Source organism: Pichia kudriavzevii, chromosome 1, assembly GCF_003054445.1.
Source record: "Pichia kudriavzevii chromosome 1, complete sequence".
In the NCBI taxonomy this organism is placed as follows: Eukaryota; Fungi; Ascomycota; class Pichiomycetes; order Pichiales; family Pichiaceae; genus Pichia; species Pichia kudriavzevii.
In genome coordinates this window covers 1,000,559-1,014,321 of record NC_042506.1, presented here as the reverse complement: position 1 = coordinate 1,014,321, position 13,763 = coordinate 1,000,559, and the positions used below count along the sequence as shown (strand labels likewise).

General features: G+C 38.4%; 6 protein-coding genes across 6 annotated transcripts; 4 read left to right on the top strand and 2 right to left on the bottom strand.

Annotated features, from left to right (window-relative positions):
* Positions 1-149: 149 nt before the first annotated feature.
* Positions 150-1,085, top strand: C5L36_0A04570 (uncharacterized protein; the record flags this gene model as incomplete). Its single annotated transcript, XM_029463477.1, has 1 exon — positions 150-1,085. The coding sequence occupies one exon, from the start codon at positions 150-152 to the stop codon at positions 1,083-1,085; it is 936 nt and encodes a 311-aa protein (XP_029319337.1).
* A 227-nt stretch (positions 1,086-1,312) lies between these two features.
* On the top strand, positions 1,313-3,133 carry C5L36_0A04560 (uncharacterized protein; the record flags this gene model as incomplete). The annotated part of the gene is made up of 1 exon (XM_029463476.1): positions 1,313-3,133. The coding sequence occupies one exon, from the start codon at positions 1,313-1,315 to the stop codon at positions 3,131-3,133; it is 1,821 nt and encodes a 606-aa protein (XP_029319336.1).
* Positions 3,134-3,293: 160 nt separating this feature from the next.
* C5L36_0A04550 (uncharacterized protein) lies at positions 3,294-4,373 on the top strand (the record flags this gene model as incomplete). The annotated part of the gene is made up of 1 exon (XM_029463475.1): positions 3,294-4,373. One exon carries the CDS (start codon positions 3,294-3,296, stop codon positions 4,371-4,373), a length of 1,080 nt encoding a protein of 359 aa, XP_029319335.1.
* A 123-nt stretch (positions 4,374-4,496) lies between these two features.
* On the bottom strand, positions 4,497-6,647 carry C5L36_0A04540 (uncharacterized protein; the record flags this gene model as incomplete). The annotated part of the gene is made up of 1 exon (XM_029463474.1): positions 4,497-6,647. The coding sequence occupies one exon, from the start codon at positions 6,645-6,647 to the stop codon at positions 4,497-4,499; it is 2,151 nt and encodes a 716-aa protein (XP_029319334.1).
* Positions 6,648-7,141: 494 nt separating this feature from the next.
* On the bottom strand, positions 7,142-8,032 carry C5L36_0A04530 (uncharacterized protein; the record flags this gene model as incomplete). Its single annotated transcript, XM_029463473.1, has 1 exon — positions 7,142-8,032. The coding sequence occupies one exon, from the start codon at positions 8,030-8,032 to the stop codon at positions 7,142-7,144; it is 891 nt and encodes a 296-aa protein (XP_029319333.1).
* A 2,282-nt stretch (positions 8,033-10,314) lies between these two features.
* On the top strand, positions 10,315-12,912 carry C5L36_0A04520 (uncharacterized protein; the record flags this gene model as incomplete). The annotated part of the gene is made up of 1 exon (XM_029463472.1): positions 10,315-12,912. One exon carries the CDS (start codon positions 10,315-10,317, stop codon positions 12,910-12,912), a length of 2,598 nt encoding a protein of 865 aa, XP_029319332.1.
* Positions 12,913-13,763: the final 851 nt, after the last annotated feature.

Here is a 13,763-nt window from a genome sequence, read left to right as displayed (position 1 = left end):
CGTTACAACATGCCGTGGTAGAAATATTGGTCTCTTTCCAACAAACATTAACCAGTGAGAAAGAAAAAAAAGCCACGGCAAATTTATACATGCCTCACTCATTTCGTGACTAGCTTTAACCTTCTGTTTCTTTTGCATTGATTGGCAAAATGGTTTTACATAACGACAAATGGAAGAGGAAGGCCAAATGGGCCGTAGAGAAGAAACACAGGGCACAAGGAAAGGGAACACTCAATAAATCTGCGGATTCTGACAAGGCACCGCATGATGAAAATGATGAAAATGATGAAAACGATGAAAACGATGGAAGTGATGAGGATTATGAACATGACGAAGACGAAGAAAATGCACGATTTGGGAATTCATGGAGGTTTGCTGATCCTGTAGTTGATGAGTCGATTTTGAAAGATCCGGAATACCAGGCCCAAATACAGGCAAAACAAAGAGAGGAGGAGGAGCGTTCTCGATATATGCGTGAATTGGTGTCTTCAAAAGTACAGGGGAAACCTGAGGAAAACCTGGAAACCATGAAACAAGTCAAGAGTTTCAAGGAGATGAGAAAAAAAGGATTGTCCAATTTGAAGTTTGGTTCAGATTCCGAGAGTGGAAGTGAAGATGAAGATGGGGATGGTGAGTCAAACAGTCAATTGGGAGAACCAATAGTGAGAGAATTCACAGACTCCGAAAAGGCCAAATTTCTAGCATTGCAAGAGAAAATTAGACATCAAAAGGAGGTGGACTTGCTGAAAGCCAAAATCAATAAGGTCAACCATAAAGGGACGGCCAAAGTCTTAGAAATCCACACTGAAAAGGGTAAAGACAATTATCGCCATTTAGTTGACGCCAAATTACACCAAATGACAGAAAACAAGGATGATTTGGACGAGCTGGTTGGCCAAATGTTGGGCATTGATTTGAAAAATGCAAAGGTTGATGAAACCCCGCATGAAGGCACTTTTGATTTGGATAACGTGATAGGGAATGTACCCTCCAATGTGACACGGCATCCATCACGATCAAAGGGTACAGTAGTGCCAGTGAAACTTGAAGAAGCAGACGAAGACTTTCTAGACTCACTGATCTAGTGTGAATGTCACGTGACACTCATAGTATTCAATGTGCATGTCATGTGCCGGTAACTGTATGCGGGGATAAGTATTGCCATCTTAATCTCGTGTAGTTTTTTTTTTTTTTTTTGATGGAGATTGCTTTGTAATCAGCAGCCGACTTGAGTTTCTCTTATCTAATCTCTTAATGACGATATTCGTCTCTTCTATCCTAGCTTTAAGATCATTGTCCATTATTATATAGCATGGCAATGTTCCCCTTAAGAAATAAACCATATCCTTTGTACGTTGGCACTGCTGTGCTTTTGCTAGTGCTCTTGACCACACTCTCACGGCATCAGAAAGTTCCATTCCCTAGAGTTCCGGATGTTCCAGCACATATACCCTTCACTAAAAGTCCTACGTGGAATCCAGATACCAATGTAACTGCATATTCCACATCAGGGATGGTAGCTTCAGATTCGGAGTATTGCTCGCAAATGGGAGTCGATATTCTGAAACTAGGTGGGAACGCCGCTGATGCAGCAGTGACAACCTGTTTGTGCATAGGCGCCACAGATACGATGTTTTCAAGTGGTATTGGTGGAGGTGCCTTTATTACAGCCAAAAATTCAACAGGTGCTATAAGTATCGATGCTAGAGAAATGGCACCGGCAGGTGCATATTCGGATATGTTCAAAGGCCGTGAACACAAGAGCATGTATGGAGGCTTAGCGTCTGGTATTCCTGGTGAACTAATGGGATTATGGACCTTGTATGAGTCACATGGATCGAAGAACGTCACATGGCAACAGTTGTTAGAGCCTGTTGCAGAGTTTGTTGAGAGGGGTTGGCGTATAGATAAGAGGCTGGCATATGCATTACAAATTCAAAAATCTGCATTTGCGTATTTTCGAAAAGATTGGGACTTTGTCTTCAAATCGGGGACAAACAAGTTGCTGGAGGAGGGAGACCTTATGAAAAGAAAGGCATTGGCGAAAACGTTAAGGTATGTTGGGAAGAAAGGTGGTTTCGCTTTCTATGATGCAGAAGACTATATTGCACGTTCTTTAGCTGCAAAAAACCAAGAATGGGAAGGGGTAATTACCCCTGATGATTTTGGTAAATATAAGGTGGTTATTCAGGATGCTTCAAAACTAGAAAATTTTACAGCAAAAAATTTAACCGTATACACAGCCAATGGTGCTTCCAGTGGTCCTGCACTGATCTACGGGTTATCAATCCTGAATGAGTTTGAAAATCCTGATTTTCATGATTACGATGTGGAGGAAACGCATAAACTAATTGAGGTGATGAAATGGATGGCTTCAGCACGTTCGTACTTAGGAGACATTGGCGTTTACAATACTAACAAAACACAAATGAGAGATCATGAGAAGAGATACGCCAAATTCAGAGATCCAAATCATATCAAAGAAGTGAAGGGCAGAATCACTCAAAAAACACATCCATGGCAAGAGTATGACCCAGCTTACGAACCGAATGATCCTAATGGGACCTCTTCCTTAAGTGTGGTTGACTCACAAGGCAATGCGGTATCGATTACAACAACCATCAACTTACTATTTGGTTCGTGTGTTCACGATCCAGTAACAGGGGTCATTTTCAATGACGAAATGGACGACTTTTCACTCCCGCATACGAAAAATGCCTTTGATTTAGAACCAAGTGTTTTCAACTACATCGAACCATATAAGCGTCCACTGTCTTCATCTGCACAATCCATAATCACAGACTCAGAAGGTAATGTTGAATTGGTCATTGGTGCGGCTGGTGGCTCGAGAATCACAAATGCGGTGTTCCAGGGTATCATTAGGACATTCTTACAGGAGAAAAACATTACAGATACAATTGCAAATCCAAGGTTTCATCATCAGCTCATACCTGATGTTGTGACCATGGAATCTCCACAGTCCGATGACTTCATATCATCACTGGAAAATAAAGGGCACAATGTTCGGTTGGATATACCCAGGTCTGCGATGAATGGTATCAGGGTCCGAAACGGAGAAATGTGGGGCCAAGGAGACTGGTGGAGAAAGTTTGGTGTAGCTGTAGGTGTATAAACTAGACTTAGTAGAACGTATAGAGTTTCCAACTTGGGAAATCATAACCAATGCTTAACTGGGACGAGAAGACAGTCTTTTCATCTAGTGACGCGTTTCAAATAATATGCCGTCTATGTTTACATGAGCACTTTTCCATGAGCCTTTCCATCAGCAAGACATGGACACGCTGGATGATGAGCAAAAGGCCCTGCTGTGGCGAAATTTATTGAGCATTGTTAGTGTAATTGGAGGTTTTCGACCCTCAGAAGATATCACCAAATTGCGAAATGAGAACGAACAGTTACGACAGGAGAACCGACTTCTTCGAAAGCAACTTGAAACGTTCACTCAGACGACACCTAGAGTTGCGAGAACGTCACAAAGCGAGATATATGATGAAGACCCTGATTTGACGGATATTTCACCCACAAAGTCCGAACAAGACTCGCAAACCTCTAATGTGTCGAATGTTAGTTTTCCAAAGAGAAGGTTGTTAGAGGAAAGCCTTGATTTTGATAACGTTAAAAAGATCAGAGTAGAATCTGATGTGGATGTATCGCAGATTTACGATTCACAAGGTAGTAATCAGCACGAAGAGTGTGTTGACTTTCACAGTCTATTGAGCAATAAAAAAATCAATCTAACCGGGAATCCTAAAATGAATCGGCCGTGGTATCGTGAGGATTTCACTACAAATCCCGAATACGTGGAATATATCTCTGACAGGGGAGTCCCGATAAAAATGCTTCCTCCTCATATTCGTAAGTATTATATTAGACAGAAGGACTACATCAGAAAACTTGCGATAAAGGGTTTTGAAGTGGAAGATTCCCCTCTCAAAGACAAGGAGAACTGTGACTTTGGAGGACCTGTAACTCCAGTGCAAAATCCAGATATATACTATTTAGATTCCAGCATAAGGGAAGTTTGTAAGTATGAAATCAACGCATCCAATCTTGACAAGTACTTAAAGACCTACCCAAATATCTTGAAAAGTGACACGGCTAGAGAATGGGAGGTGGAAGATAGCCTGCAAACCAGTGATGTATGTGCCGACTTTTTGTTAACACAAGAAGTTTTAGAACGAAACGCAATGGCACGTGAGCGTTCCGGATTGAAGGGACTACAGATGCTATTCCAGGCATGTCTTGTAGTTGAAGGCGGTAAACAAGTGGGCAAGTACGTTTTCAAAAAGGAGGAATACAATACCCTGGTATGTTCTGGAAATTTTGTCATAGACCTTGGTGTTTTTGCATAGATAACATTGAATCATTAATGTTTTACAAATTGGTTTTAATTTATATATAAAGTTCGTTATAGAATTATTCAAACAGTTGGCATAGTGAAGTCATTAAATGGTCGTTATTACATTAATTATTTCTCATTTTTTCTTGTCCTCCTTATCCTTTAAAGATTGATAGTAATTTGTTAGAGCGAGTAGAGTTGGATTAAGGTCGGCAGTGGATGCTGAGGATGAAAGCTTGAACCTCTTGGAAGACTCAAAGATAGTGGTTGTAGACTCGCCTGGTGATGAGTTTACCTGGTTGCCATCACTATTGTTTTTGGCAAAATCTTGTTGATTAACTCTATTTTGTGTTTGGCTTTCAGTGTCATAAAATAAACTCAATGGTATAGTTTTCTGAAATAGTTCATAAGCGGCTAAGGTGAATCCAAACTGAGGTGAAGATCTGCACACCCTTGCAATTCCACCTTTAAACAGAGCACCAGCTCCCTCTTCCTTTACAATTCTCTTGAAGGTATTGGAGATGCCAACATACGGTTGGATACCTGGTTGTGGTTTACTTTGTATTCTTGTTTTGACAACGTCGCAAGGGGTGGTTAGAAATGCAGCAGGCATACCTGCAACGGCTCCCGCAACCAACAATTCCCATGCTTCTAGAGATGAACGTTTACCTGGTTTCCCAGGATCTAAGCCAAATATGTTCTTTTTAATGTGAGCATAAGATGGGAAATAAATAGAAGAAAATGGCACATCACGTAAAAGACAAGCAGGAGCACCTCTGTAGAGACCCCTTAAACCTAACTCTCGGACAATTTCAAAAACAGACTTTGGATGAAAGATTTTCCCCTGTTCCTTATAAAATTTTGCTTGTTCACCTTGAATCTGCATCCTAATTTTGGAAATCTCTAAAGGGTTTGTTACAATAACTTGACAAAACCCAGCAGTGGAGCCTGCAATTATCTCCCACGTTGGGGATATTTCATTATTTTTGGATTGTTTCAACCCATATGCCCGAACCAAGTCATTCAGGGTTAGCTTGATGGCCTTCTCTGGTGCAACCCCTACAATTTGGGGTAAGAGTCCAGAATACATTCCCAAGAGACCTTCATTTCTTACAATTTTCTTGAAACAGTCAAGGTAAGAAGTATATAGAGAATTGCCCTTTTGGTTCTGCATTCTTGTTTTCACCATATCTATTGGGTAAACGATAGTTGCACCAATCATACCAGCAACAGAACCCAATACAAACGAATGGATGGACTTGAAAATCGAAGATAGTCCGTCAGAATGGTAAGTATTTTCATTTGGTATGACTAAATCATCAGTCAGAATGGCCAGTAATTCATCTGCATGAATTGAAGGATTTTTTTTTAAATAATCATTTGAAAATCTGTTCCAACTAAAATAAAGTAAAATTTCTTCATTTGAAATTGATTCCAAATGCTTGTTTCGAGATTTTGTTTGCTGAATATAATTATAAAGAGAACTTGAAGTCAAAAATATCTTTTTACTGGCATTTTTATCATGAGAAATTTTTTCATATGTGAGATAGTTCAATTTGGGTAAATCTCTGATCATTTTCAACAAGTTGAAAGCATCATCATATGTGATAGCCGAGCCATACTTATTTGAGGCAAATTCTTCCAAATGGTCTGCAATTAGAGGCGGAAGCTTATTATAGAAGATGGTTTGGGCAATTTGTTTTAACTGAGAAGGATCGATTTGATTGTTACCATTTTTCAATGATTGGAAACTCTGGTTGAGTTTGATTTTGGGCAACTCGTTCATTAGTTGGGAGAAGTGGTCAAAGTCCAACTTATCTGTATTGTCAATCAAGTTGTTTAGATAGGACAAATCAGATTTATTATAAGTCTTGACAAAATTAATAAAGGATTCCTTTTTTATTGGATGGTTCAAGTTGTAAATATTAGAACCGTTAGTTTTGAATGTCTTGTTTTCATATATCTTAAAAACGAAAAACAGTAGCTTGTTGATATCTGTGTCAAAATCTGCATCCTTCCCCCTTGGTATGAGCAACTGTTGGGACAACTTACGGAAATCTTCCTTTTCCATGTACCCCTTGTTCTCTGGATCGGATACCATAAACATAATCGAAAATATGTCCAACGGAATAGAGGATGCAACCTTGGATAGATACACAAAATCGCTATGTTTAAATTCATCACATGAAACTAAATGCTTGAAATCGGAGTATTTCAGTACTTTTTCCCCACTATCGGGGTACCTTTTCGAATGTTTATCGAAAATCATGTCAATGGACGACTGCATAGTAGGTCTCTGGACTCGTCTGAGAGTTTCCAATTCATAGACAAAGGAATATATTTATATATATAGATATATAGATATATTTCAATCTTCTCATATATACATATATCTATAGGTTTTTCTTCTTTTCCGTTGTGCAGGGCAAACGGTATTTATAACTCTCTGAACCTCCTCCTCCACCTACAAGACACTCAAAAAAAACAACAGCTCTGGAACATCTCGTTGCGAGCCTCCGTTTCCCCACGAACGGCCACGGCAAACGGAAATGGAAAAGGGTGTTAGTCCCGAAATGGTAGTTGTCCGCGCGGAGTCCGTCTGGTTCGGAAAGAAAAAACCCCCAAAATGGAAACAATAGTTTAAGCGAGAGCTTTTAATAGACGGGAAAAATAAAAACTACCCCGCACAAAAGAAAGGTTCGCCCGGATTTGTTTAAAGAATCGTTATTTGTCAACAAGATGAAAATTGTATACAAAAGGGTTGGGAAACTACAAAAGGGATCATGGCACATAGGAATGGAACTTGGCCGCCATTGCTGGAAGCACGTCAATCTGTGATATTCGCCATAGAGACACAGCACCAAGTGTTGCAAGGACAAAGATGGCCTTGTAGGTCATTTTGCGTTGTTTGAGGGTGAATCTCCGCAAAATACGGTTCATACCAACAAGCATGTGGTAACTCCCTACTAGGACCAAGGTATTGAGTCCAAAGTAAGTTTTCAAAAATGTCTTTTGGAGTGAGTATGCAACATAACTCAAATCAACAAAAGAACTATCGCCATCAACAACGATTGGAGAGACGCGTTCATAGTAGACGTGGCCTGTTAGTAGGGCAAGAAAGAAATAACCAGAGAATGCCAATGGACTCAATCCCAAATATCTCGATGTAAAAGATACCCTGGAACCGGCACCAAGTACAGAAGTAATACCTCCCAACCCCTTATCAGCGTCCCTAACTTCAATATCCTCCTCTTTACCCGGAACAATGAGCTTGTCGTCACCGCTTTGACGTTTCTTGATGTTGCTTTTACCGTATTTGAGGTACCTGTAGTACTTTCTTGCCAGATTTAGCGAAACGCCACTGATAACATGGACAGCCGCACTGCCCAGTATACCATACTCAACTAGAGGTACATGGTATATCTCACGGCCAAGACCAATCATGTCATCACCTGCTTCCGTCCCAAAAATTGCCGGTGTAATAACGACACCTAATATATGCAGACATGAAAATGCACTAAAAGGTAAGACAGAATATGTCTGGACCTTGTTGAGAATCCCAATTGCCCTTAAGACACTCCCATGTCGGTTCTCCGACGGCGTACTAGTTGATGGACCCATACTGGCTGAAAGCTCAACTGGTTCTGGCGCCACTTCCTTTAAATCCGTCATGTCCTATTTGGCTAGTGTTGTATATATCAGAAGGAGGTGTTTCATAATCGTAATCACATTTTCAAGATAATCAGTGTTTTCGCAATTAAGTTTTTCCTCATTGGCGAGAGGAAATGCCTTGACAGAATCGATTCCTCCAGAAAACTTCGGACTTCGCCATGTGGAGCAAGAGGAAAAAAAAAAAAAAAAAAAAACATACACCAATTCTCGCGCTACAGCTTGTTTCACAACAATCATTTGTGTCATGCCTAAACAATATCCTCCTGTTGCACACTTGTGTTCTATTTGCACTTATACTTGTGTACACGGACAACCTGGGTATTTAATTATGGAAAATATACAGTTTTATTTTTTAGGCGTTGTAACATTGCTAATAAAGCTAACCGGAATGCCATGAAAACTCAAATCTTTGGTTTACCTCATAGATTGGCAAATGTAAATAAAGTGGTATTCTCCAATTATTTTTTTCGAGAAAAGAGGGTATTCTTTTGTGATCATTCTACAAATCCAGCATGTAATGTCTCCAAGGAAAAGGTTTAGTGTATGAAACAAACTAGTCAAAGTATATGTCATTATAGTTTCATAAGTTTGAAGCTGTTGAATTCTTAGAATAGATTGGAGTTCCAAAAATTTTATTGTTTCCTAAGTCTATTCGTTTTCGCTGAATGTGAAACTCATGTGTTACTAGCCTGTGCAAATGGTTAGAAGGAGTATCTTTGCAGGAGTGTCGGAATTGTGTGTTTGAGAGAAAAGTAAATTCTAGCAAAGCAATGTTTAAAGTGTTTTGCTCAATAAGATTGTCCAAAATAGTATTAGAAGTGTATCTTTGGAGAATACCAGACATGTGGTGTATCCATTAAAGTTCATGAACCAGACAAGGATTCACTGCTTCAAAGACAATATCAGTTTTACATAGTTTATACAATGCTTTATAACGAGTCGACATAACCTGACATTTTCTCGTCTTTGGGTCTGCAGCACGTCCTGCAAGGAAAATATACACTTGAAAAGCCCATAACCCATTGATTATAGGTGGCATATGAAGCTTATGTCTAAGATATGCAATTTCTCACTGACTCTACCAATAGTCAATTACAACAGCACCGCATTTTTGATGAGTGCTGTTGCTCTGCATGCAACGAAAAGAAAAGAAAGCTCGGGTAGTTACAATATCCTTTGTATTTTTGGGAACACCATAACAACTAAGTGTGGTATGTTGTTGAGTTTTAAAACCGTTTTCTTTTTAATATATATTTTACTATTAAGAAAATGAAACAAAGAAAAAGAAAAAACAGAATCAAAACTCACTGAAAACACAGAAACATTAGGACCATTTTTAGATATTATTTGCGAAAGAAAAACAAAAGCTACCAATTAGCGTACAGCTTATTTTTACATCCTTCCTGGCAACCAAATGGAGCAATCAAACATTCGAGCTAATCAGATGCAACTTCTATATGATCGGTTAACCCGTATGGTTCTCATCAGATTACTGAAAATCTTGAGTTAATTTCTGTGGCTGTTTTTGCTGTTTTTGTCTCCATTCCATTAATCGTGATTTTCAGATTGCAACCAAATCAAGAAGGAGAAGTTAATTATGAGAAAAGCATCCCCCCCAAAGAAAGCTCATGGTCACATCTACGATAAAGTGTGGATCATAAACAATAGTGTTGTGCCGTATCACTGACAATGGAATCCACCTTATGCAAAGATATAGGGCATTGTGCGTCGTAGTCCCAATCTGGAAAGTTTAGCTCCGTTCAATGGCAATGATTATCCGCGGTTTCTGTAAGGGGAAGGTTTTCGAGATGAGATGCTTTTTCTGCTTTTAAACGATATCGAGATGGGCTGCTATCTAAGATAGTGATGAATGCTGCAGCGGGGTCTTCCACACCCCCCCTCCCCCCTTTGGGTATTCAAAAAAAAATTGTTTTCACTGAACATGCCTTTTGTTGACACGGCGCTTTTCAGGGTGCCCCAATTTGTCCACCTCATTTATGTTTTTCTTTGTTTATGATGAGGTGCTTCTTGATACACCACCACACTTTCTGATTAGTGTATTTGGGTAGTTAAGATAAGAGCGGATTTATCAGTCATTATGATGGATCTACAAGTTGCATTATTCCCACAGTTTCAGCGAGATGCCCATTGACTTGGTCTGCTACCAAAAAAGCATCCTTCTCCCTTTGCCAAATCCTTGGTATAAAAGTGGACCATGTGTCCGCAGTTCTCCTGCTGTTTGTTTGTAAATATTGTGTATTTATTTCAGTTTTTCCAAAAACATGATTGAAGTCACAGAAAAAAAAGTAGGTGATGTCAATGAGAAGCAGTTCTACACAGAGTCTGTAGAAACCACTGTTCTTGACACATCATACAAACAAAGGCTATATGAGAAACTAGGACACGAGGATATTGTCGGAGATGAAACAATTGAAGATGTCGAGTTTCTGTTTGAAAAAATACAAGAAACGACTATTCCAGATGCGTTGGACATTTTAGAGCATGTCCTTGAGGATCATTATCAAGATCCAAACTATCCAGCAGAAGATTTTGAAAAGATTCAGGAATTAGTCGCTGCTCATAGCAACCCTGATACTTATGACGATAAAGATCTATTTGACCCTGAAACCGTTTACCAAATCAAGCTTCACGCTGTTCTAAACGAATATTTTTCTCCTTATCCAGAAGTTCGTGCAGTTACATCTCCCATTGATGACCCCGATGCTCCTGTTGAAACTATCCGTTCTTACTTGGTCTCCTTTATTTGGGTCATTATTGGTTCCGGTGTCAATGAGTTTTTCAGTCACAGGATGCCTTCCATTTCTTTGACTTCCTCAGTCATTCAAATGTTTATTTACCCAACTGGTAAGGCATTCTCCTATATTTTCCCAGACGTAGGTTTTACTCTGTTTGGAACAAGGCACTCCCTCAATCCTGGCCCATGGGGGTTTAAGGAGCAAATGTTTGCTACTATTGTCTTTAATGTGTGTTCAGCTGGTGTTTATATCTCGTACAATATTATTGTCCAAAAAATGGATGTATTCTATGGCCAAAAGTGGGTTTCAGCTGGGTTCCAAATTCTATTAGCTCTTGGAACACAGACTCTTGGATTTGGCTTTGCCGGTATACTACGAAAGCTTGTTATTTACCCGACACGTAATGTCTGGCCTTCAATTCTACCAACAATTGCTTTTAACCGAGCTTTATTGAAACCAGAGGCAAAGGAAAACATTAATGGCTGGACTATTAGTAGGTATACCTTTTTGATCATTACTATAGCTGCTTCCTTTTGTTACTTTTGGCTTCCAAATTACTTATTCCAAGCAATGTCAACTTTCAATTGGATGACTTGGATTAAACCAAGTAACTTTAATTTGGCAGTCATAACTGGAAGTGTATCTGGACTAGGATTAAATCCCCTTCCGACCTTTGATTGGAATATCATTAGCATGAACAGCCCCCTAATTATTCCATGGTTTTCTCAAGCAAATCAGTTCATTGGTACAATGATTGCATTCTTTTGTATCGTTGGTGTCTATTACACCAACTACAAATGGACTGGGTTCTTAACTATCAATAGTAATAGTATCTTTGATAATACTGGTGAGTCATATCAAGTTCAGAAAGTTATGTCAAATGGCAAGTTAGACCTTGCTAAATATGCACAATATGGCCCCCCATATTATACTGCAGCTAACTTGGTCGTTTATGGTGCATTTTTTGCTATTTACCCATTCGGTTTTATTTACACTCTTTGGGAGGATTGGACAAATGTCAAAAAAGCAATGATAGGATTCTTCGATATGCTGAAAAACCCAAAGAGCCTTTTCACCGAATCGAACTTTGCAAATTACAAGGATCCACACTCAAGAATGATGTCCAGATTTAAAGAAGTTCCTGATTGGTGGTTTTACATTGTTTTAATTATTTCACTTGTTCTGATGATTGTTTGTGTTAAAGTGTATCCTGCTGAAACACCAGTTTGGGGTATATTTTTTGCAATTGGTATTAATTTTGTCTTTTTGATTCCCATTACGATCATTGCGTCAGTCACAGGTTTCCAATTTGGCTTGAACGTTCTTGTTGAATTGATTATTGGTTACGCAATTCCAAACAATCCTAATGCTTTAATGACATTGAAGGCTTTAGGTTATAATATTGATGGACAAGCAGAAAACTTTATCTCAGATCAAAAGTTAGCCCATTATGCAAAACTCCCACAAAGAGCTGTTTTCCGTGGCCAAATATTTGGTACAATTCTCCAAATTATTGTTGTTTTATGTGTTGTCAATTGGGAAATGTCCAACGTTAAAGGATTTTGTACTCCACATCAAGAGAGTAAGTTTTCTTGTCCGGGTGAAGTCACATTCTATTCGGCATCAGTTTTATGGGGTGCAATTGGTCCAAAGAAAGTCTTTAATGAATTATATCCTATTCTTAGATGGTGTTTCTTGATCGGCTTCCTATTGGTATTCCCATGTATTGCCGCAAAAAAGTACCTACCTAAACTCACCAGAGACTTCCAACCAACTTTGATTATTGGTGGTATGCTTGCATATGCACCGTATAACCTTACTTACTATTATCCAAGTTTTGTGTTCTCTTACATTTTTAACTACTTCATTAAAAGACGGTTTTTATCTTGGTGGGAGAAATATAACTTTATTCTATCTGCTGGTTTGAACACTGGTACAGCTTTCTCTGCTGTCATTATCTTTTTTGCTGTCCAATATCATCCAAAACTTCTTAACTGGTGGGGTAACACAGTCTCCTATGCAGGGGCTGACGGACAAGCTGATGGTTATCAACTCTCCTTGTTGGATCCATCATCTCAGCCAGGTGGTTACTTTGGTATCAGAATTGGTAATTCTACAAATTAAGTTTCCATTTCAACTGTTTACTATGATTAGGTGTTGTTAAATTCAACGACCTAATGCTCCTTATAATCTAATCTTATTAAATATAACTTTTTATAAATATGCAGAGCATATTATGTAGTGAACAACGTAAAATATATAAAAAAGTTATCTAGCTAATTTGTTTTAGCAATAATTACATGTTATCAGTACTTAATCAATATTCCAATGTGTATCAACACCCAAAAGAAAAAATAAAGTATTCTCCTTAAAATTTGAGTTGTTTTGACAACAAAAGTTGCTTAACAACTAAAGAAAAATAATATAATTAGAGATTTCATTGACTTCTGCTTTCAGTGGAAAAGCCAATACAAAATACAATTGATAAAAACTTCTTTTAGTTTTTTTACAGAATCTATAAACATCAATGAGTAAAAGTTCTTTTTAAAAATAAACACGTTCGTCCTGCATTCACAAAGAATCTTCCTTTTTTTATATCGTCTATCATCGGTATGAAATACTTTCCCGGGAAACTTGTTGTTTGTTGAAAATAGAAAATGAATTCCCATAAATTAGGTTGAAAAGCTGCTCTTTCTAAAGACCATTAACGAATCCCCCTTACATAACATGCCAAAAATGGTCATATCTATTGAAATTGGTTTCGGTAATAATAGGCAGATAAGTACAGGGATGCTACTTTGCCTTTATTTACACCTTTTGGTGCAATTGAATCGGGTTACTAAAATCACTCTTCCAAAGGTTTCGTAAAAAACCTTAATACTTGGATCATACCAAACTTAAAAAATACATAATAATATCGAATCCATCCATCTTATTTTATTTAATGTACACATCTTAATCATATTAAATGGAGC